We start from the raw sequence: 21,125 nt of genomic DNA on the forward strand, positions 1-21,125 counted from the left end.
ATCCTCAGGAACCCAAGCTACTGTAAAGGGAAACGTAGCAAGCAGAACTAAATGAAAACAGGTCTCTTTCCATCCTGGCATCCAGAGTGATACATATTCTCCGCCTAGAAAGCCCCACTCATCTGCTACCACCAAGACATTGACGTATCTTTGATGAGATCACCTTATGTGGGAGCCACCCATGCTCTCTGCAGTAGAGAGAAGATAGAAACATCCATTTCCTGGGTAGCTGATGAGAACTGGGCATTGGTATAGGAAGCTTGTGATAGTCTATCCAGGGCCATGTGCCTTCATGAAGCAGCGGAAGCGTAGGTGCTGTTGCCAGACGTGTTTCATGGGAGAACAAGTTCTAGCCAGATAGGACGGTGCTAGAGAAACTTGTCCAGATGAGTCTGCTGCCAGGGGTGGGGTTTTACCTGAGTAATAACGCTGTATACAACCTTGCTCAGATAGCATGGGCAGTAGAAGAAAGTAAAGGAATTTTCCTGATGTGATATAGTCATGTGTAGAGGATATAGTTTTGGTCAAATTATATATAATTGCCTTTATCAGATTGGGCTTTGCCTTCTCATACAGTAAGACAATAACATACTTTCTATTAAACTACACAAAGTATGGCAAAAAAATTATTCACATGATTTAAGTATATCGGGCCTTTCTTGGGGAATTATTCATTGACTTGGCAGAGGGAGAGATTCCTGCAGAAAGCAGTCACCAACAAAATAAACACATTAAAATCATTTCCAGTCATTCACCTTCTACAATGGTGCCTAGGTGACCTTCTGAAGCACCATCTCTATCTTAAAGGTTTCTAGAATCTATCAGCATTAAAAGAATCAGCGATCAAAAGGCTGCATATGTTTTAGAGGGAAGACAGCTGAGATCTATATGGTGTTTATATTAGTGTGATCAAGCAGAAACATACTTTATTCATTCGACTCCAGAAAATAAATGAAAGCACCCTGTGTTCAATTATTAACTATACATTTCCTCTATTCTTATATTACACTTTTTAATCTTAATGTTATATTTATCTAATATTTTGTGTGTATATATTCAGTATAACCCTAAAAACAAACAGTGCCTCAATTTTTTGAATCCCTGAGGGAAACTTTGATTCATTTTATTTTGACTTCTTTCTTTGAGACAGGTTTTATGATGTCCACTGGGCAGATCTAGACCTCATCTTATATCCATTCTTAATCTAAAACTCTGTATCCTTTTGCCTCAGCATCTTGAGTGTTGGGACTACAGGGGTATGCTTCCATGCTCAACTGAGAGACTCATAACAGACACTGATATTTAGATAAATTAAAGAAAGTTATCCTGAGCAAGTATTTAATAGCACAAGTCAAATTCAAATGAGAAACATTACAAATTAAAGCCATTCTCATAATTACCAAGGTGTGAAAGTGTCCTAGGTGGATGAACTTGTACATATACTGAGGTGTTAGGATTCCCTTCGCTATACTCAGTTATTTAAGGATTCAGTTCCTCTGATGGATAACAGAGAGGTTTTCAGACACTTGATTAAAAATTGAGAGCAGGGTGGAGACTAAGACCTGTAGGCCTTAGCAAAGACTGAAATAAATGAACATATGAGAAAAACAGTAGCTGGCAAAGTGGAAGGCAGTATACCCTTAGCTGAGGCCAGCAGAATCCTGACAGTGTTTAAAGTGGCCCATGGTTCATTATAATATGGAATGCATGAAGCTGTATGTAGAACTGTATGCAACAGAGCATGTGTGAAAAAAAACCTCAGGCTATGCAATAGGGCCAGAAAGCTCACATTGCATGACATAAAAAATTTCCCATCCTCCATGAAGCAGGGCTATTCTGGCTCTCAGCTCTCTTCCCACTGGCCTACTTTCTCTGCTGGAAGTCTGTCTTTTTTTTTTAATTTTTTTAATTTTTTTAAAATAAATGGTCTTCACTTCAGCTGCATCAGCCTTTGCTCAGTTCTTTGTTCTGGTGCACGGTAACCTAGAATCTCTCTGGGAGTGTCCACCAAACACTTACATAAGCTGTTATCAAAATCATATGCAACATTCTATTTAGCTGAACAGCTAATGCTAAAACACTCACAAGATGATCTTTCCTGAGTCACTGGCAAAGCTAAATGGTGCATCTGTTTATTTGGTTAACACATATGTTTTTATGTAATATCAGTGATTCATAACATTATGTCAGATTAGTGGCAAAAGTGGTAGGAGTAGACTTAATCATCTCCCCGACACTGCTATCTACTTTTGCACTCCAAGAAACAATGAGCGCCTTCCTTTAAGAGAGATAGGGCAGTGCCCTAGTAATATAAAGAGGACATGCCAGTAGTGTCAGTGTTCCACTAAAACGAGAAGAAAAAGAGCAGCAGAAGTGACTGCCAATTGTGGTCTGCCACCATTTTCATTTCCTAAATTGTCCATCTTTCTTCGTGAGGTGAGAGTGCCTAGTTATTTAGTTTACAACACAAATACATACATTTTTCTTCAAGACTATTTTGTTAATGCCATCTAAAAAATTACAGCATTTAGTGTCATTTTTATGAAAGGTATTTCCCAGAGATTTAGCTAATTGATGAATGACATCTTTCAATTCTTCAAAAATATTTTTATCCTCCTTTAAATTTTTATTTTAAAGGACTTTATTATTATAATTTCTTTCCAGAATACTTTCTAGCCAAGCAAACCATTGAAGATGAAGCTGCACATACTGAGCTACAACAAGAACACAAAACTGTACAAGAAAACAGAGCAAAATTAACACTTTAAAACCAGTCATGTGGTCAAAGGAAGTAGAGTAAACTAGAAGTACATATTGAGGATGTCTGTATGGTGGTTCTGAGATTTCAATAGCTGGATAGCTTAGGCAGACAAAATGCAATGGATGTCAAGACTATATTAAGAAAATATATGAAACTCAAGCCAAAAAGCTTCCAAAATCATGAAGCTCCATTGGCATTCAATGGAGACCATTAAAAAATTATTAGAATATTTTCATACTGCCTCTTCAGAATAGAATACAGTTTTCTATACAAGTTTTAATGATATACGTAAAGGGCATATGTATTTTATGCTACTTTTGACTGATGTGTTTAAAATCAGTCGCTAGCTGTGATGTCAACAGTATGCTTGCACAGACCACATGTTTAAATTTAAAACACATAAAATGTGAAAAAGCTGGCACATTCATAGAGTGATTCATTATCCAGAATAATATATTCATAAAACAAAAATGAATTTCTTTTGGTGTAAGCCTTCTTCTTAATCTACAGTGACTAGGTACTTGGAACAAGCTTTGCTATGACGGACGTGGCCCTCTAAGTTAGTGATTTCCCACTTTTTGCCTCAAGCCTACCTTTCACATCTTCATCCTCAATGGTGGTATTTGAGCTCTCAGTTGACTCCTGTGCAGAGGAAAACACAGTTTTAAGTTTCATACAACAGAACTAGCTCTTCTGACAAATTTGGCTGGTGATACATACATATCATGCAAATTTCTTCAGCAGGCTGTGTGCATATGCCGACATGCAAATGGACACATACATCAAGTGACTTTCAACAGAAACAAGATGTCATATGCTGCAAACATTTCAAAGGGAGTACTCTGGTTGCCTAGTCACGGATGCAGGATATATCCAGGTGATTTGTAGAAGCAGAAGAAGTATGTAGTTTATTTTAAGATGAACTGCATAAGATGAGTTCACATTACAGTGCCTCATACAATGTGTTTTTATATGGAAAAATGGAATATTTCAGCAGAATAAATTTGAAATTTAAAATACATGATCTTATCCCTAATAAACCTCAGTAATTAGCAAGTTTTTGCATTGGGCATGGTGTTGAGTACAGAATTTGCTATTTGTCTATCCTCCATCTATATGGGGAAAAGGCGTTTACTCCATCATTTGATTCAGAAGTTGGGACTGTCAAGCTAAGCCAGGCTGAATGCTGTCAGAAAGTTACAGGTTTATCTTTAGGACACCGAGATCATAAGGAATGACTTATTTTCAAGGTCAGTTTAACTTATTTTCATCCTTTTCTAGCTCAAAAAGTGTTGGTTGTTGAAAAAGAAATCTCTTTCCACAATGAAAAGACAAAGGTCTTTGTAAAACTGCAAATGAAGATGGAGAGAAGCAAACACACTCAAAAGTGCACTGGAACTGCTGGACGGGGAGATGCTTCTTAAAGGAACCTCAGAAATGTTTTTATTACACTTTAGTAATGAAATGTTTTCTAGTAAAGATATGTTGTAGTATTCGTAAGTACTCATTTTCCACTTGGAATGGCTAAAGGCCAAAACTGAAAATAACTGGGACTAAAGTTTCAGCTAATAGCTGTATGTTCACTAAATGGAAAACAGGGTTTGGAGGGTCGTCAAAAAAATTCCAGTCAGTGTTCATTTATAGATTCTGTATTTTTAGAAAGCCATCTATTTATATATATATACCATATATAATATTTAAACCAAATATGTAAACTAGCTAATGTCCAGAGTCTCCATACATATAAAACCAAAGGAAAAAAAATCCATGCATTTCTTTAATGTGATGTAGCATTCAGATTTAATCTTAAAATGAAGGTTAATCCCATGCACTTAAAGAAAATGAATTCATGTAAGCAATAAATAGCATGCAGCAACCCTTACAAATGACAGAGCTAGATATATGGCAGTGTCCACTCCAGCTGCTATGCCTGGTCTCTCATTTGATAGTGCCATTAATGGGATTATTCTCATATGTGCTGGTCCTGACTACCTCAAATCTTTTTGGGACTTAGAACATCTCCAGTCATGACACTAAGGAACACATCAGATGAAGACACAAAATACTTCATGTTTTCAACATGGGTCAACTAAATATTGATCCAGAGATGAGATATATTTCCCGATTGTTTAATGTTAATGATTCGGGTAAGGAAAAGACCCATGACCTATTCCATATCTTAGAAAAGTCTGATGCATTTTTCTCCTTTAGATATGATAATGTATAACAAGTTATAAGCTGGACATAGAAAATACTTAGAACATATACCCTTTTATCTCTCAGACACGTATGCGAGTGTGGATATGAACACAGTATACACATAACTTACAACAAGTGGAACACCTTAGTCTTCATTCAGCATAATACTTAAATGCATGTTACTATAATTCATATAGATCGACAGCAAACATATTTAACAAAAATTAACTCTCTGATTCTCTTCAAATTCACTGCAAACAGTAACACCTATTGTTATCATCAGTAACAGGGATTGAAAAACAAGCAACCAGAAACAACAACAAAAACACTGTGACAACAGAAGACAATGAAAAGCTCAAAAGCAACATCGTGTTTTAGGAAAAAAAAATACCTACAAATTCATTATCTTTGAAGACAAGGAGGATGGTAGTAAGAAATTCTGAAATTTCATGCTGTATGTGTTTATTGTACAATGCATAAACAGACATGGAGAAATAAAAGGACCACACGGAATAGCTTAAGATACACAGTCATCTCAACACAAAGACTTTGCAGGTGTTTAACCTGACCCTTACTCTTTTTAATTGACTAAGGGAATCACTGATCTCTCTTTCTCAGGCTGTCATTCATTTTGATCTGAAGGAAGTCTATGGATAATTCTAGAATAATTAGACCTGAAAGAGCTTGTGGTGGAAAGATGGCCAATTTTTTTTTTTCTTTTCCACTTGAGATACTGACTGGGTTTTGCACAGGGCATTTGATGAGATGTGTAATCTTATCAGAGCAAATGGGGTTGATGCTCTCTGAATACCTTGTTTCCATCAGGGTTGTGGATTACAGTAGTTTGGGGCTCCTGAGTGAGAACAAAATAGAGAAAGAAACAGTTTGTTTTGGTAAGTACATTCTTACTAGTCTATGGGACAGAGCATAGAGGGCTAACAGACAAGACTAGTGACAAGAGCTAAAGCCAGGTAAGGGGCTGTCAACAACTGACAGGATCTCTGTGGAGGTCTCTCTGTTGAACCCATGAGATCACACACTTCTCTATCCAGAAGCAGCATGCAAAAGACCTTATTCTTGATAGGTGAATGAGCTGGCTTTGCAGTTTGGAGACCAAAAGAGGCAGTCACTGTTTCACCCGGCCCTATCCCACGGAGAACTTTCTGTCTTCTCCTCTGAATACTCTATTTCTGTCTGTCCACAGGAACTGGCCAGGAGCACCATAGATAGAAATATCCGAGAAGATGTCAAATTTTTTGTGAAGATATTTTTTTCCCAGCTGTATTGCCTTGGGGCTCAACTCTGATGTTATTATAATCAACACATAGCTGAATACCCTTGGAGACTCTTGAAACACTGGACCACACTTAAAAAAACAGTAACAACAACAAAAAACCCCCACAAAACTGTCCAAAAGAACACACATAAAAACGCATAAAAATTCTAAGAAATACTTTTAAAACGTTTGTTTAAATGTTTTAGAACTAATAATAAAACACAATAATTGGAAACACCATTGGTACAGCCTATACTAATCACATCAAAAATAAAATTTCTGCTTTATAAACTTCATGTCTAGATTACTAAGCTTTCCTTTCTTCTCTACTGGATAGTTTATTTCTGTCTTTCCCACAGAAACTGGCTGAGAACACCATAGATTAAAACATCTGAGAGGACATCAAATTCTTTGTGAAGATATATATTATGTAAAATTTATTATATATTATTTATAGTAATATTTTTCCATGAAGAAACTATTATTTTCACATACTTTTTATGAGAATATTCTTAAGCAGAAAATAATATTCAAATATTAATTTAAAAAAAGACCTAGTGTTCACACAGCGATACCATGCTTGTTGCATCCACTAACGGCTACCCTGGCACCTGTGAATTGCTATAACCACAACCAAGCAGTCTTCCTCACCACAGGCATTTCCCCAAGGGAAAGCCTGTACTGAATGCTTAGAAAAATCCAACCCTTGCTTCTTTTCTTTCGTGCTGTAGCTTTAGCTGCGACATTGACTTTACTATTTATAACCTGTTATCTTTCTGGCCTCTTTTTTTTTTCTTAGCTTTTTAAAAGAAAACATGTTTTTTTCCCCCTAGGGATTGAACACCAAGGTCTCTTCTAGAATATGAAAATGTTCTCCCACTGAGCTTTGCTCTTAGTTTTAACCCTCTATCTCTATTTGTCTTTTCCTTCAAACATTCTTGAATTGAGCCTACTGGTCAACCCAATTAAAGTAATGCCTAAAAATTTTAAATCAATGGCAAAAACAGTCTGGGAATAAAAGTAATTTCTGGGAATTGTAAGCCAAATTATAAAACTCATATACTAAATGCCAGTATTTGGATTTTGCATTTTAACTCAACACTACTCCAATGTATGGAGGGAACTAAGTTGTTACTTCTCTACATTTAATTGAAATGGACAAAGCTATCTGTTTCTGAGAGCTTAACCTTCTGTAGTATACACTCTCATTCTGTGGAAGAAAGTGAAACAGTGACAACTTAATTTGAAACACAACAGACAAAACGCTTTGACTTAGGCAGTGCCTCTTTATCTCAGAAAGTGAAGTCTTGCAAAGCCATGTTGTCTTTCAATGAGAGAGAAATGAAAACTCTGAATAAGGTCTACTTTTCATGTCATCTTGCAAGAATCCTGTTAGCTCTCCTTGATGTCAACACGTACTTTGCAGAAAGAAAAACCATTGTTTGCATGATCAGTAGCAATCAACACCAGAAAGAGCTAAGAGTAACCGAAGCACATTCTACTGCGTTTCCAAGCCAACATGCAAGAATTCCAACTGCGGAGAAAAGCATGATGTTCCACAATGAAATGAGAGGTCTCATGTTAGAAACACACTGCTTGACAACTATCTCAAGAAAAGAAAACAACAACAACAAAACAATATAAAGTTTTTCTTCTATCTGTGAAAGCAAAACAAACAAAACCAACAATAAATGAAGTACTGATACATAGATATTGATTTAGTGAAAGGATGAAACAACAGCAAACAGTGCAGAACGTAAGAAGGGTACAAGAGTCCAGGTATACCAGCGCCGGGGTAGGAATATTTTCTTTGGGGCTGGTTACCACGTTGGCTTTGTTGTTTATCTGTGGATATGCAGAAAATAGAAACAGAGATGCCTTAGTCTTCTTGGTAGCCAATGTCTACAAGTAGCGTGTTAACACAGAAATGTAGATATGAGAATAAAATGTCCCTGGGGGATGGATGAGAAAGACACAAATGAAGAGCATGTCTAGTTCCTGAAGGTCACACATAGACCAGGACCCTGTCTGTGATGGAAGACCGAGATCATCTGTGGTTGCTTTGGGTGTTCTGCCTGCCCTGAGTGGCTTCATTGAGTTCAAACCAGTATGATGAGGCTGTAGCCAGTTTCATACTCTTCAATGCAGATTCTGTTTCCAGTCTGCCAACTATTCACTGCTATGAGAATATACCTTTATTATTTTTTTCTTCTCATTTTATTCTTGAACCTGAAGTCACACATAGATCATTTTTCCCTGGGGAGCTATCATTACTTTGTTTACTGCACATCCAATTAAAATCCTGCTTCTTCTGACAAAATACAAACATTAAAGTGTTTACCATGAAAATGGTAAGTTTGGGTCTCCTTTAGGAATCTGTCTTCAGTGATAAGTAGGAGAAATCAGACTCGGTTGTGTAGCCGCCATGTGAAAGGACTTTATTATTCACAGTTGCTTGGGAGATAGCTCAGTACCTTGTGATTGTTCTGTTATCCTTGCTGAGTACATCTGGTAGGACCACGCCCTCACATTAACACAAGTGAGTTTATCCTTAATAGGAGATGTAATTACTACCATGGGAGCCATATTTTCAAAGACACGCATAGGGCCAATAAATATGGCAATGGCCCACAGAAGAAGGCTCTTTGTGGACATATGGGAGCTTGGAAATTTATTGAGTTTGGAACTACAGAATAAAATACTGCAAACCCATGCATAATACATTACATTATGGCTATTAAGTAGAAACTTAAATTCATATTCATTTTTGCGTAGCAAATTATGTAGTCATTTGTATATTATTTTCTAAAGAGAAACACACCATTGTTTTAATATGTATGTAAATATATCTGTGGACTTAAAGAGGAACAGGGACTGCATATCAAATAATTATTTATAAGTGATTACACAAGTAATTATTTGAGCTTCCTGGGTCATTTAACTTTATGCCTTCAGGCTTTTGGGGGGCTATCATTGAGAAGAAGGCAAAAGGGAACAGAATTAACTGAAGTATATAGTATTTTGCTGTTCTTTTCATTCTCATTTGCATGATGTTGGTATGACCATTATTTAATTAGTTTACAGCTGTTAAACAGTTAGCTTATAGCATTGTTATACAATGCTCTGTGACACCCAGAAAGAGAAAGTGTTGAACATTTCCTTTACCTAGATGACTTAATGAAGATTAAACCACTAACCTGCATTTTGAAAATAGGTTTGGAATTTTTGCTTTAAGTCAATTGAACACAAAATGTTTGCTATAGACAAAAATGGACAGAGGTATAGGTTTAAGGGTGTCTGTTAAAGAGGGATCAGAATGTACTTATGTTATTACAAGCTACATTAGACAAGGAGAGGGCTGCCCAAAGGTAATGTTCTATTGGGAAAGAGTGCTTGACGAAGCATAGCAACTTTCTGTCCAGTCATCAGGACCTTGTGATTAAATGCATTTAGTGTTCATCAAATGAAAGGGAAATACTCTGGAATATTCTTCCTGTTTTGGGAGGAGAAAGGTCTTCCCTGGAGAAGGTAGTTGCTAAGAACGGTCTTATTTTAGTGAAAATATGACTCATTTGTATCTAAATGCACACAAAATTATCAGTCAAAGTGCACAACTACCCAAGCTTTTATCCACATTCATACATGAACGACACACACAGCATCATGTTTTGGAGGTATTTATGACAATTATTCCCAAACAATAGGGAAACATCTAAGAAAAAGCCAGAAGAACTAACTTGTAAAGAGTCAGTTATCAAGTACTATGTTCAACCATAGTTGTATTTTAATACACATGTGAATTTATGTACTTTATATTATGGAAGCAATGTATTTTTCTTGCTTGAAACCTGAATGCAATCAACACTCTCAGAAGGCACGAATAAGGTACTGTATTTATTCAGTTAAGGTGAATACATACTTCTCTTAAAGAAGCTTAGCTAGAATGGGCTCAAGCTGAAATCACTTTCACATTATTTGTAAACCGAAGGCAATTGCATTAAGTTGTGTCTGAATTAATTTAACAATTATGATAACCGATTAAAAACAATAACAACAACAACCCTATAGCTCCCCCCAACCCCCGCACGAGCAAGTATTCATTGTTGCCTGGTTTGTTTATTTTCAAAGAGAAAACCAGGCTTTGCTCTCACAGACGGGTAAGGGTTCAAGTTCTTATTTACTTGAAAAAGTCTATCAGAGAAAAACCAAGTAATGTGAAAGTGGAGTAGCGTGTTATGAGTGCAGATTAGCGCTGACCTATGATGCTCTTTTTCTACTTCCACTAACTCGGGTAAATGAGATTGTTTCACTTCTAAGTGTGCATTTTCCCGGTAGGAGAAATCTGGCAGACACAGGTTCTCACCATCATCTGAACACTCGAACTGGACTTCCTTTTCTGAATTGACCAGTCAAAGAGAAAGAAGAGGAAAAACAAACAAACAAAACAAACAAAAAACAAAAACAAAAAAACAAAGCAAAAACAAAAATAAAAAAACCATGACCTGTTGAATTTTAAAGCATCAAAACATTGAATACATAATCATTTCATTCTTGAAGAGGTGTTTATAGGTTGACTGGAGGGAAATGGTGCTTTTGTATCAGAATTCCAGTGATAATAACTGTGCATTGGACTTATGAGCTCTCCAGCACGGGGCAGTACAGAAAACCCAGAAGAAAACGTTTAGAAATGTAAAAATCCTCATATTTTCACCAATGTTATACCAGGAAAAAGGCAGACACCCACTGTCATTATTGAAATCTGACGAGGGAAATCAGCAGAAGGAAAATACATTTAGTGTGAGGAACAGGAAGTGGCGATCTAGCGAGCTCAGTGACCCCATAGGTGGAAATTCCCAAGTCATACACAGACAGGTGGTGAGGTAAGGATTGAATCCATAGGAATTTAGGACCCAACAAATGATTTTTTTATGTTACATTTCTCAGTAAGAACTGACCACCTGAATGGGTCAAGTTCAAAGTTTAAAATATTAATTAATTCCCAAGAGTGTTGACCTGTTGAGGAATGTACTCATCTGCCATTGGAAGAGAAAGAAAATGATTAACAAGACATATAGGTGATTTCTAGAAGATAACAAATATTATTATGCAATATGGAGTTACAGTATTAAAAATAAGCTCACTGTAAACAAGATATCAGTAGGAGTAAGTTGTACTATATGAGTTTGATATCCAAGAAAGTAAAAATATTTATGCCGTTGTCTTCCTTGGAAGATTTTCCTAGTGTCTGTTCAGGGTAGCACCATCAGCATATCTTTAATCCTTAGTATTGAAACTCGAGGAACTCACGGGTTTTCAAGAAACTGCCTAAGCACAAACACCTAGTCACTGAAGCCTTGATTTTTCAGATAAACTTTTCCCAGATTTTGGTGGGCTTCAAGTACACATCATAATCACTTGAAAAAGCATTTGGGTTTTGCAGGTTCTTAAGTCAGCAGAGTGGTTTGTGAATGCGGAGAAGCAGAGATGACTGAGATATTCACTTTATATAATAACTATATCTAAAATATTGGTTTTCATGGTTAATACATAATCAAGTGAAAAGGATCGAATGTTTGTTAGCATACATGATAATATTAAACTATCTCATGCTTTGGCCTGCACCTTTTTTCAAGGACATAAACTACTACACAGATTTAGGATTTGCAGGTAATGGTTAAACGATACTGTATATGGAAGTCAGAGAGAGTTTAAAAGAGCTGTTTAACTTACCTTTACTCCATCCGGTTTCTTCAACAAACTCTTGGCTGCTGCAAAATGAGAGTAAAATAGCTTTAGAGAGTTATCCACAAACCCACAGTGAGATGATAAATCAAGAAATTGTCTCCTACACCTTTACCGAGTTATGGGCAACACACACCAAATCGTCAAGGTCACACTGATGAGCGAGAGCTTTCGGGACACTGAAATACAGTATCACTTTTCTGGTTTTGCCATAGCAAATTTAGAACTAAATTCTTCCAGAGTTCATGGCATGAAGTTGAACACTTTGCCAGCTGCACATTGGACTTTATGTCACTGTTGGTTCTGAAAAGGATACTGGAACTTTCGCTGGACTATCCGTCATAATCCAGAAAGTTGGTTTCAGTCTCAAGACACCAGCTGACAGACCGACTACATGTTCATCCACACCACGTCTCATGACGATGTCAGTTCTGCCATTGAAGCTCCTCTTTCCAGAGGTTGAAATTTCATTCGCAAAATTTGCTCTGGCTAACCAGTGTCTTCTCTGTATTTTTAAAAATCAGATAACATCAGTTGGACTGAAGACACAAATGTCTATATAAAATCAGAGGATACCTTATTGACCAGGAGCAAATTTTTTAAATGTTCAGCATATGGTAATAAAAAATGCATTCCGTGTTCTTTTAGACTTCAAAATCAGAATACAAAGGCTTCCTAAACAAAGGTTGTTGAATTGAAAAGTTAAAAACCATAATATCTGGAACCAGATCTAAAATGAAATGAAATCTTAAAGGCATCGGTTCTCATAGAAAATGTCCTTTTTGTAGAGCGTTTAAGCAATTGCTTGTATTATCCCCAAATTTCCTCAGTCTATTAAAACTAGAAAGCATCCTTTTAAATATGAGTGCATATACAGTGAACACCCAGCATATCTATAATAACTGGTGTAGAACACTCACAGTATATACTTCCACTGAATGTTAATATACACAGTCATTTAAGCACACGGAGCATGACATTTGAAATGAAACACCTAGCTGTAACAAAACCACATGAACATTTCATTTATTGATATTTCTTTGGTTTGGGGTCTTGTTTTGGTTTTCAATTTGGCAACATTTTAAGTTTATCTAAAAGACATAAATATTCATTTTACCTTACTTTTTAGCAACAAAGCTATTAAGGTTTATCGATGGAGATTGTTATTCAGTAGTTGCCTTGGTTATGGTACTGTCTGCCTGTAGCTAAAAAAGTACACTTGGGAACTCTTGTGGCAGTTAACAGGTGAGAGAGCAAACAGAATAATTTGGATTGCAATAGCAAGCAAAGAGAAGACAATGGTTTGAGGGAAAGCAGCAATCTGGCCTGTGAGATGCAGTGCCATCCTTGTGTGATACCACCTTACCTCACAAGAAATACATTCCACATTCAGAGAGAAAAGAAGAAATAAAAACAACTTTATAACCACATACTTATGGACATTTACTTTAAAAAGTATATCTGGCAATGAATAGAATGAATGAAATACTCAAAATCATGAAAGTACAAGACATAACTGAGTCTATGGTATTCAGTTGACACAGACGTGATGGGTCAAAAAGTTTGTTTTTCATGCAAAAACATTCAGAAGCAATACAAAATCCACATAGTGGTCATGGGTTTTAGTTCACAAAATGGCGAAAAGGAACGTGAGGTAAATTAAACCAGCTATAAGTGAATATAAGCATTATTAATGAGGAGCCTTTTTACCCTTAAGGGGTACATTTAAAATTTTGACAAAATATATGATTTTAATTCTGGAGAATCTTTAAAAAGTAAGTTTATCATTAACAACATATACTGTATAACTCACTCTATTTCTAGCGATTCCCTGACTCCTCGGCCAGGGTGACACATCTGTTTAGTTTAAGGTCATATCTATTGGTTAATGCTTAGTGAGCTGGCATTGCGCTCACCCACATAAACATCAGTCACATTTACTTGGTCTTTACAGAACAGCCTGACAAACGGTTTATTAGATGAAGCACATCAGATAGAACACATAACAGCTGGCCAGTGCAGCCGCTGGATGCGCAGCCCTGGTCACTGTGTGGGAACTGTGTGCCTAGTGCTCACCAGCCCATTATTTCATCATCTATCTAAGTGGGAAGGAGGACGGTTCTGGAACACTAGTCTAACAGTAACTAGGGACTGACTGAAGAATGTCTAATGAAGAATGAATAATGGTGGCCACCCGATTATCACTTTAACATCCTGACTGGGCAAAACAGTCAGAGCAAGTCAGTGAATGCTGCACAACCCCACCCCAAAGCAAAAGTAATGTCATTTTTGACAAGTGTTCTAAAAATAACCAACCTTCCTTCCTTCCTTCCTTCCTTCCTTCCTTCCTTCCTTCCTTCCTTTCTTTCTTTCTTTCTTTTTCTTTCACTTTTTCTCTCTTTCTTTTTAAAATAGGGTCTCACTATGTACCTTTAATGGCCTAAAACACTCTATGAAGAGCAGGCTGGCCTTGAACTCACAGAGTTCAAACTTCCTCTGCTTCCTGAATGTTAGGATTAAAGACATGCATCACCTGATGACTTTCCCCTAAAGTATAAGTTTATCAAATAAGGCAGTAAGTTGGTTGCTGCCCAGTCCACTCCATGTATGTCTGGTTAGCACATGCCAATATTTGACTTTTGAATGCTTAGAGCTCTTTACATAATCTATCAAGGAGGATTCCAAGACTTAAAAACACTTTTCCTAATACACATTTTACATACATTGTGGAGAGTCACTTTTAGAGAAAAGAAACTTCTTGGCTGAATTTAGCTCATATGTAAGTTTTTTCTTTTTCTTCTATTCCTCCTACCCCCAACATGCAATCATTTTGAGGAATACTATTATTGGATAACCTCCCTATGTACCCATTTGGCTGGTTCTCTGTAACTTCTCATTAGACAGCTTTAGTCCTTCTAATTAGTCTAAACGAATGTGAAGTCACTACCTTAGTTGAAAAATTAGGCCTATAAGAATAAGGTTCTACAAAATGACTCATTTTAAACTCTTTCTTATAGCAGTTCCCTATAGTAATCAGACAAAAAAAAAGTATTCTCATGGTTATTTATGAAATATCAATAAAAATGAGACATATGTATCATACTTGTGTGACCACAAATTAGAAAAAGCGGTGCTCTTGGCAAGATCTTGGCCTGTCTGCCATGTTCCTGCTCTAAGTTCCTGCCCTAATGGCAGCACCGGCTGCCCAGTGGTGCCAGCCAGGGACCCAGGAGATGTAGGCGTGGCTACTGCCTCTACCGGGTCAGCCCCGTGGACTCCATGGCTCTAAGCATGGCCCCTGGGCCAACTCTGCCACCCCCATGCGGTAGATATAAACAATTCCAGTACCCTGTAGAAATAAGACTCTTAATACATAAAGATTATCCAATGGATTTATATATTAGCAAATACTCAATACACAAGATACTCACACAATTAGAATTGTTTTTTTTCTTTTTTTTCATATTCTTTTTTTTATTGGATATTTTATTTACATTTCATATGTTGTCCCCTTATCCCATCCCCCACCCACCTGGGAACCCCCTATCCCCTTACCCCTCCTCCTTCTTCTCTGTGGATGTAACCCCTACCTACCCCCCCACTCCCACTTTCCCACCCTCAAAATTCCCACCTCCTGGGGCGTCCAGGCTTCATGAGGTCAAGGATCTCATCTTCCACCTATGCCCAGCAGGGCCCCCCACTCTTACGCATTCAGCTGAAGCCCTGGATCCCTCCCTAAGTGCTCCCAGGCTGGTGGTTTAGACCCTGGGAGCTGTGGTTGGTTGGTATTGTTGCTCTCCTCATGGTGCCACAAACCCTTTCAGCTCCTTCAGTCCTCACTCTAACTCCTCTATTGAGAACCCCATGATCAGTTCAATGGCTAGTTGTGAGCATCTGCCTCTGTGGCACAATCTGTTAGCGCGCGGTACTTATACAATTAGAATTGTTAACCCAATTACCTAACCTTGATATGAATAACCACCTGAGGCTGCTAGAGCCATGAACATCTGCTGCCATATTCTCTCTCTCTCTCTCTCTCTCTCTCTCTCTCCTTCCTCCTCCCAATTCTTAGCTCCACCTACCTCTTCTCGATCCAATGACAGAGCTCCACTGCAAATACAATGGGCAGGAAAAGTCCTGCCACAGTTATTTATGAAATATCAATAAAAATGAGACATACATATCATACTTGTGTGACCATAGCATTTGAGACCTAGATGTCCAGTATGAGTGGAGTCCTACAGACAGCTACAGGAGTATAAGAAATCTCTGTTTCCCCATTGTGTGTGCGTGTGTGTGTGTGCGTGTGTGTGTGTGTGTGTGTGTGTTAACCATTTGTAGTTATTAGACTTTCTCAATTCTCTTAAGGACACACACGCGCGTGCGCGCGTGCACACACACACACACAGAGATTAGAGAAGGTCAGAGGACAAGGAACAGAGTTCAAACATACATACATACATACCTGAAAAATTTCTCGTAGCCAGCATAGTTGTCAAGATGGCGCCCTATCAAAGAAATAAGAGAAGTTGATTAAAGTTGGCCCTAACAAATCTCTGACCAAAAAACATGTAACAAGGGCTCACAAATCTCTGGTTTTTTTTTTTTGTTTGTTTGTTTTGTTTTTTTTTGTTTTGTTTTTTTCAGATACAGAGTTCAAGGTATCTCCTTTCTTGTTTTGTTTTGTTTATTTGTTTCCTGAAAGCCCTACCCTGTGACTCTCAGGATGTTTGGACAGCTCTAAGTTTCTGAGCCATTGTTTAGGTCATCAAACTGAACAGCTGTTTCCTCTAAGGAGAGAAACCACAGCACATACTGCCCCATCCAGCCTACTTGCATCCTGGGCTTGATTACGAAGCATGGTCCGTTTCCCTCCGATCCAGGAGGACTGACTATTGACATCTATAGTGTTAAAAGCTTTTCTAAGACTTCTGCTTTCAGCAGTTTTTATTTCACCAAATCAACCCTCCCGTTCCTCCCACCCCTGCCACAACAATGTCAAATTTCTTACCTTCAATTTCCGCCTAGCATTAAATTTCTTCAAGCAGTCTACAGTCTCCTGCCTGTGCATCATGGAAGCAACAGTAGAGCGTTGCTAAAGGAAGAGGAGAAAGAGTGACTTGATATTTAAAACATACAAAGGACAAGAAAAGAGTCTCAGTTTCATCCAGTCTTTGCTAACGGCGCCTGCAAGTATACAGTCAACTTGCAAGTACTCAACTGCCAACGTCTCCTAGGAAAAAGCATGGTTTCATAAAGACTGCTAGAGACTGAACTCAAACACTGATGGATAGAAGGTACAGGAACGAAGATCATTAACTTCTCAGATCATCACTATAATAAGCATTTCATTTCACTCTATCAGAATATCTTCCCCTTACTTAGCAGTATATCCTCACCCTAGAAATTTACAGAAGTTTTCATATTCCCTTACAATTTTGTTGGTTTTCCTTGGTTTTCGTTGGTTTACTACAAGACAAACTATTGCAGACACCCTGTGCCCCCTAAAACTGCCTCTAGCTTCTAATCCTCATACGTTTCTAAGTCTGCTTAATGATAATGAATTAGACTTGTAAAATTTTCCCTTCTGGGATGCAGTAAGTATTCATGTCATTTTCTTAGTCCCTGCTCATGAGTCTTATCAATAATTGGCATGGGAACTACTCCTTCCTCTTACTGCAGACAATACTTACTTAGCAATTTTTACAGTTTAGTGTTCGCTACTGGCAATTGTGGTTTTCTCTATTATAAATTCGTTTCTTAAATACCTTGAGTCAAAAATGCATTAGGGTTTATCTTTTTCTGTAAGATTACTTTAAGCCTATGAAAAATGACTAGGAGTTTATTCTTTACTTTGACTACCAAGGTGTTTGGGAAAATGACTTACACAGATCCATGGGTGTTTCAGGGCCTCAGAGGCTGTAATGCGTTTGGCAGGGTTGATGGTCAGCATTTTGTTGATGAGGTCTTTGGCTTCAGGTGTCACTGTATCCCATTCTGGTGATGGAAACTTCAAAGATAGAAATTAGCAAAGAGCTTTTAAAAATAGAGACACTAAGCCAGACGTGTTCATACATGCCTCTAATCTCAACACTAGGGAGGCAGAGCCATAAAGATCAGGACTTTTAGGCAACTCTCAGATATATAGCAAGATAAAGGGGAACCTGGTATACATGTGATCCTGTCTTAAAACATACACACAAACACACACACATACACAGACACACACACATACACACACACACACTCACACACAAACACACACACACTCACACAAAAAGAGTCAAATAGAAAAAAAGGCAAATATATTCCTCATTTCTATAAGCAGTGCATTGTTTCATAAAATTTCCTATTATATAAGTTCAATTGTAGTTGAATTATATAAAAATTAGATTAATTCATACCACTGTCTACTGCAACAAAGAAATAACTAACAAGATAAAGTTGGTCACATTTATTTTCAATTTGATCCACTGGCTTTGATGTGAACATGTCTGAGATATTAATGTGTGAATTTCTAAAATACTTAACTAGAAGTAATGCTTGCAAGATAGCCATGATTTTGCAAGTGACTGCCCCATGAGCTGACTGGAGAAAGAAATCATCTTGAATTGCTATCATCTCTCATTCTACCCAACATGAAACCATTTCCCCATCATATTGTGATTTGAAGAAGGGTAGATAGTATGTGGCAACTGGCTGGACAGTGGCTAGACCAAGAAGCAGATCCAAAGCACTTCCCAAAGCCAAATTTGCTCTAAAAAAAATAAAAAACCCAAAAAGAAAACAAAAAACAAAAACAAAACCGTGGTCAGTGTTTGGTGGTCTGTTGCTAATCAGATCCACCACAGCTTCCTGAATCCCAGTAAGCCATGACATCTGAGAAATGTGCTCAGAAAAACTAACCAGATATAACAAAAACTGCAGTCCCTACAGCTGCTGCCCAGTTCTTTATGACAACACCCCTGCATATGGCACAATACTTCAAACACTGAATGAATTGGGCAATGAAGTGTTAATTCATCTGTGAAAGCCACCTGGTCTCTCCCCAACTGGCCAAACATCTTGAAGAATCTAGATAACACTCTACAACTAACAGGATGCAGAAAATGCTTTCTAAAACTTCATGAATTTTTATGTAACAGATATAAACATATTTCTCACAGTCAAAAATATATTGATTGTGATGGTTCCTATTTTGATTAATAAAGATGTGTTTGAGTCTAGCTATAATGACTTGAAATTTGTGGTCTGACACTATAACCTTTTCCCTAAACCCAATGCTTATCCTAACTTCTTTGGATAATTATCTGACACCGTAAACCTTTTCCCTAAACCCAATGCTTATCCTAACTACTTTTGATAATTAACCTTTTTTCATATGATAAGTATATTTTGTATTAGATACAGTTTTATTCATATGCTAAGACAAATTTACCTCACCCTAGTTGATAAATGACAGATTATCAAATTATTAAACAAATAGCAACAACAGTCCTTGCTCTTGGCAGTAAATTGACCAACCGTCACCCAAAGCCCCATGGGTACTTATTACATACATCATAAGCTCCAGCCTTGATCTGCTGATACAGTCTGTGCTGATCTTCATCCCAGAAGGGTGGGTATCCCACCAGCAAGATGTAGAGGATGACGCCTGAGGAGATCATAACAATGAGTCAAATGTGCCCGACCAATACGGTATGGAGACAGAGGGAAGCATGGGAATGACTTCAGAGAGACACACTGTGTCCTGTTCTAAAGCCTCCCTCTCTAGAAGATGACAGCTCTTCCTTTCTCCCATGTGCTCCACACTGACACCTTGGCAGTCTACCCGGTGGAACAAAGTATTGTAAAGATGCAGGCAGGGCAACACCTAAAGATGAAAGCTCCTTTATTTTGAAGGTCATTTTTTGCCTCCCATTTTTCTATATAAGATTCTACATGGGCTGACACTTAACTTTTTGTTATCTACTTCCTTATCTACTGACAATGAAGACCTTTGCTGACTGTAGTGTCCTGGTTACAAATTTATGTTCTAAATAAACCAGTGTCTCTTTGGGATGCTGATAACATGTAAAAAAACATAACCATTTTCTCTTCAATAATACATTTTTAAAACTAAAAGCTTTTCTATCAAATAGACGTCACCAAAGAGCCATACATTATAGGAAAGTAAGAGGGAAGAGGAGGGAGAAACCACATGCAACATCCAAAGTCATAAGCACACAGTTATAACGCAATTTAAGATTTATTGCAAAAATATGTAACTAAAGGCATGGCTGGTGTATAGAGGGGACTTTTTCCAGTATCACTTCACAGATATCACATGGGCATGCTCAGGCCCCATTGATAGAATTGTGGAAGTCATTAAGCAATGCAATTCTCTGTATTTGAAATAATGTACAGATTGCTTAACCTAAAAAAGTCATAAAATGCTGCAACGGAGTTGCTGTGCCATGTTGTTTAGAAAAAAAGGAAAAAGTCTGCATACATTCAGTGATACAATTGTGATTTCCCCCCCAAATATCTGATCTATGATGGCTGAGTCTGTAGATGTAGAACCTGCCCACCCAAGGGTAACTGCACTTATGAGTTAGTCAATATTCAATTCAATGTTTAATGAAAACTATACCCATAGACTGTGAATTTTACCTGATATTGCTTTATATGTATATACTCTAAAAATAAAATTATGATCTCATTTGCCTTCAAATATCTTCTAGTTACTTTTCACACATTACTAACCTGCCAAGGTCTTTGTTTCTTTTGTAGCCAATTTTCCTAGAGGAAGATCTGAAGTTCCTGTGGCCTCACCTGAAAGCCTCACCCTTGTTTCCTCCTTAAGCCCAGAAAGGCGGAGGAAGAAGACTAAGGCAGGCGAAGCTCTGCCCAGATGCCTGGGACTGTTTCCCCCTCAGAGTGGGAGTTCCTTGGCTCCTGAAGCTCCTGGTGGGGAGATCTAATGCAGCTCTTGTCTGTTTGTCTGGGATTATTTATACAAAAGTCACCACTGAAATAAAATGGCTTTAAAGAAAATAGTCTAATCTCCCCTTTATTGCCTACTTCTGGAATACAGTTTGAAATAGATTTTTAGAACTTAGCCTGTAGCTAGAAAATCTGCAGCCAAGTGCTTGTCTAGCATGCCTG

The 21,125-nt window shown here is 37.6% G+C and overlaps 1 protein-coding gene across 5 annotated transcripts in view; it reads right to left on the bottom strand.

Moving 5' to 3' along the window:
• The window catches only part of Camk2d (calcium/calmodulin dependent protein kinase II delta), a 249,279-nt gene that overhangs the window by 32,839 nt on the left and 195,315 nt on the right, over nt 1-21,125 (bottom strand). For all 5 annotated transcript variants that reach the window (XM_028760371.1, XM_028760370.1, XM_028760373.1 and 2 more), the window contains 6 exons: nt 19,538-19,632; nt 17,866-17,988; nt 16,990-17,073; nt 16,444-16,486; nt 11,967-12,004; nt 3,355-3,403 (listed from right to left, as the gene is read on the bottom strand). In XM_028760371.1, the coding sequence (XP_028616204.1) occupies nt 3,355-3,403; nt 11,967-12,004; nt 16,444-16,486; nt 16,990-17,073; nt 17,866-17,988; nt 19,538-19,632 (432 nt within the window). The remainder of the gene's footprint in view (nt 1-3,354; nt 3,404-11,966; nt 12,005-16,443; nt 16,487-16,989; nt 17,074-17,865; nt 17,989-19,537; nt 19,633-21,125) is intronic.

Source organism: Grammomys surdaster, unplaced genomic scaffold (genome assembly GCF_004785775.1).
Source record: "Grammomys surdaster isolate TR1022 unplaced genomic scaffold, NIH_TR_1.0 126531, whole genome shotgun sequence".
Classification (NCBI taxonomy): Eukaryota; Metazoa; Chordata; class Mammalia; order Rodentia; family Muridae; genus Grammomys; species Grammomys surdaster.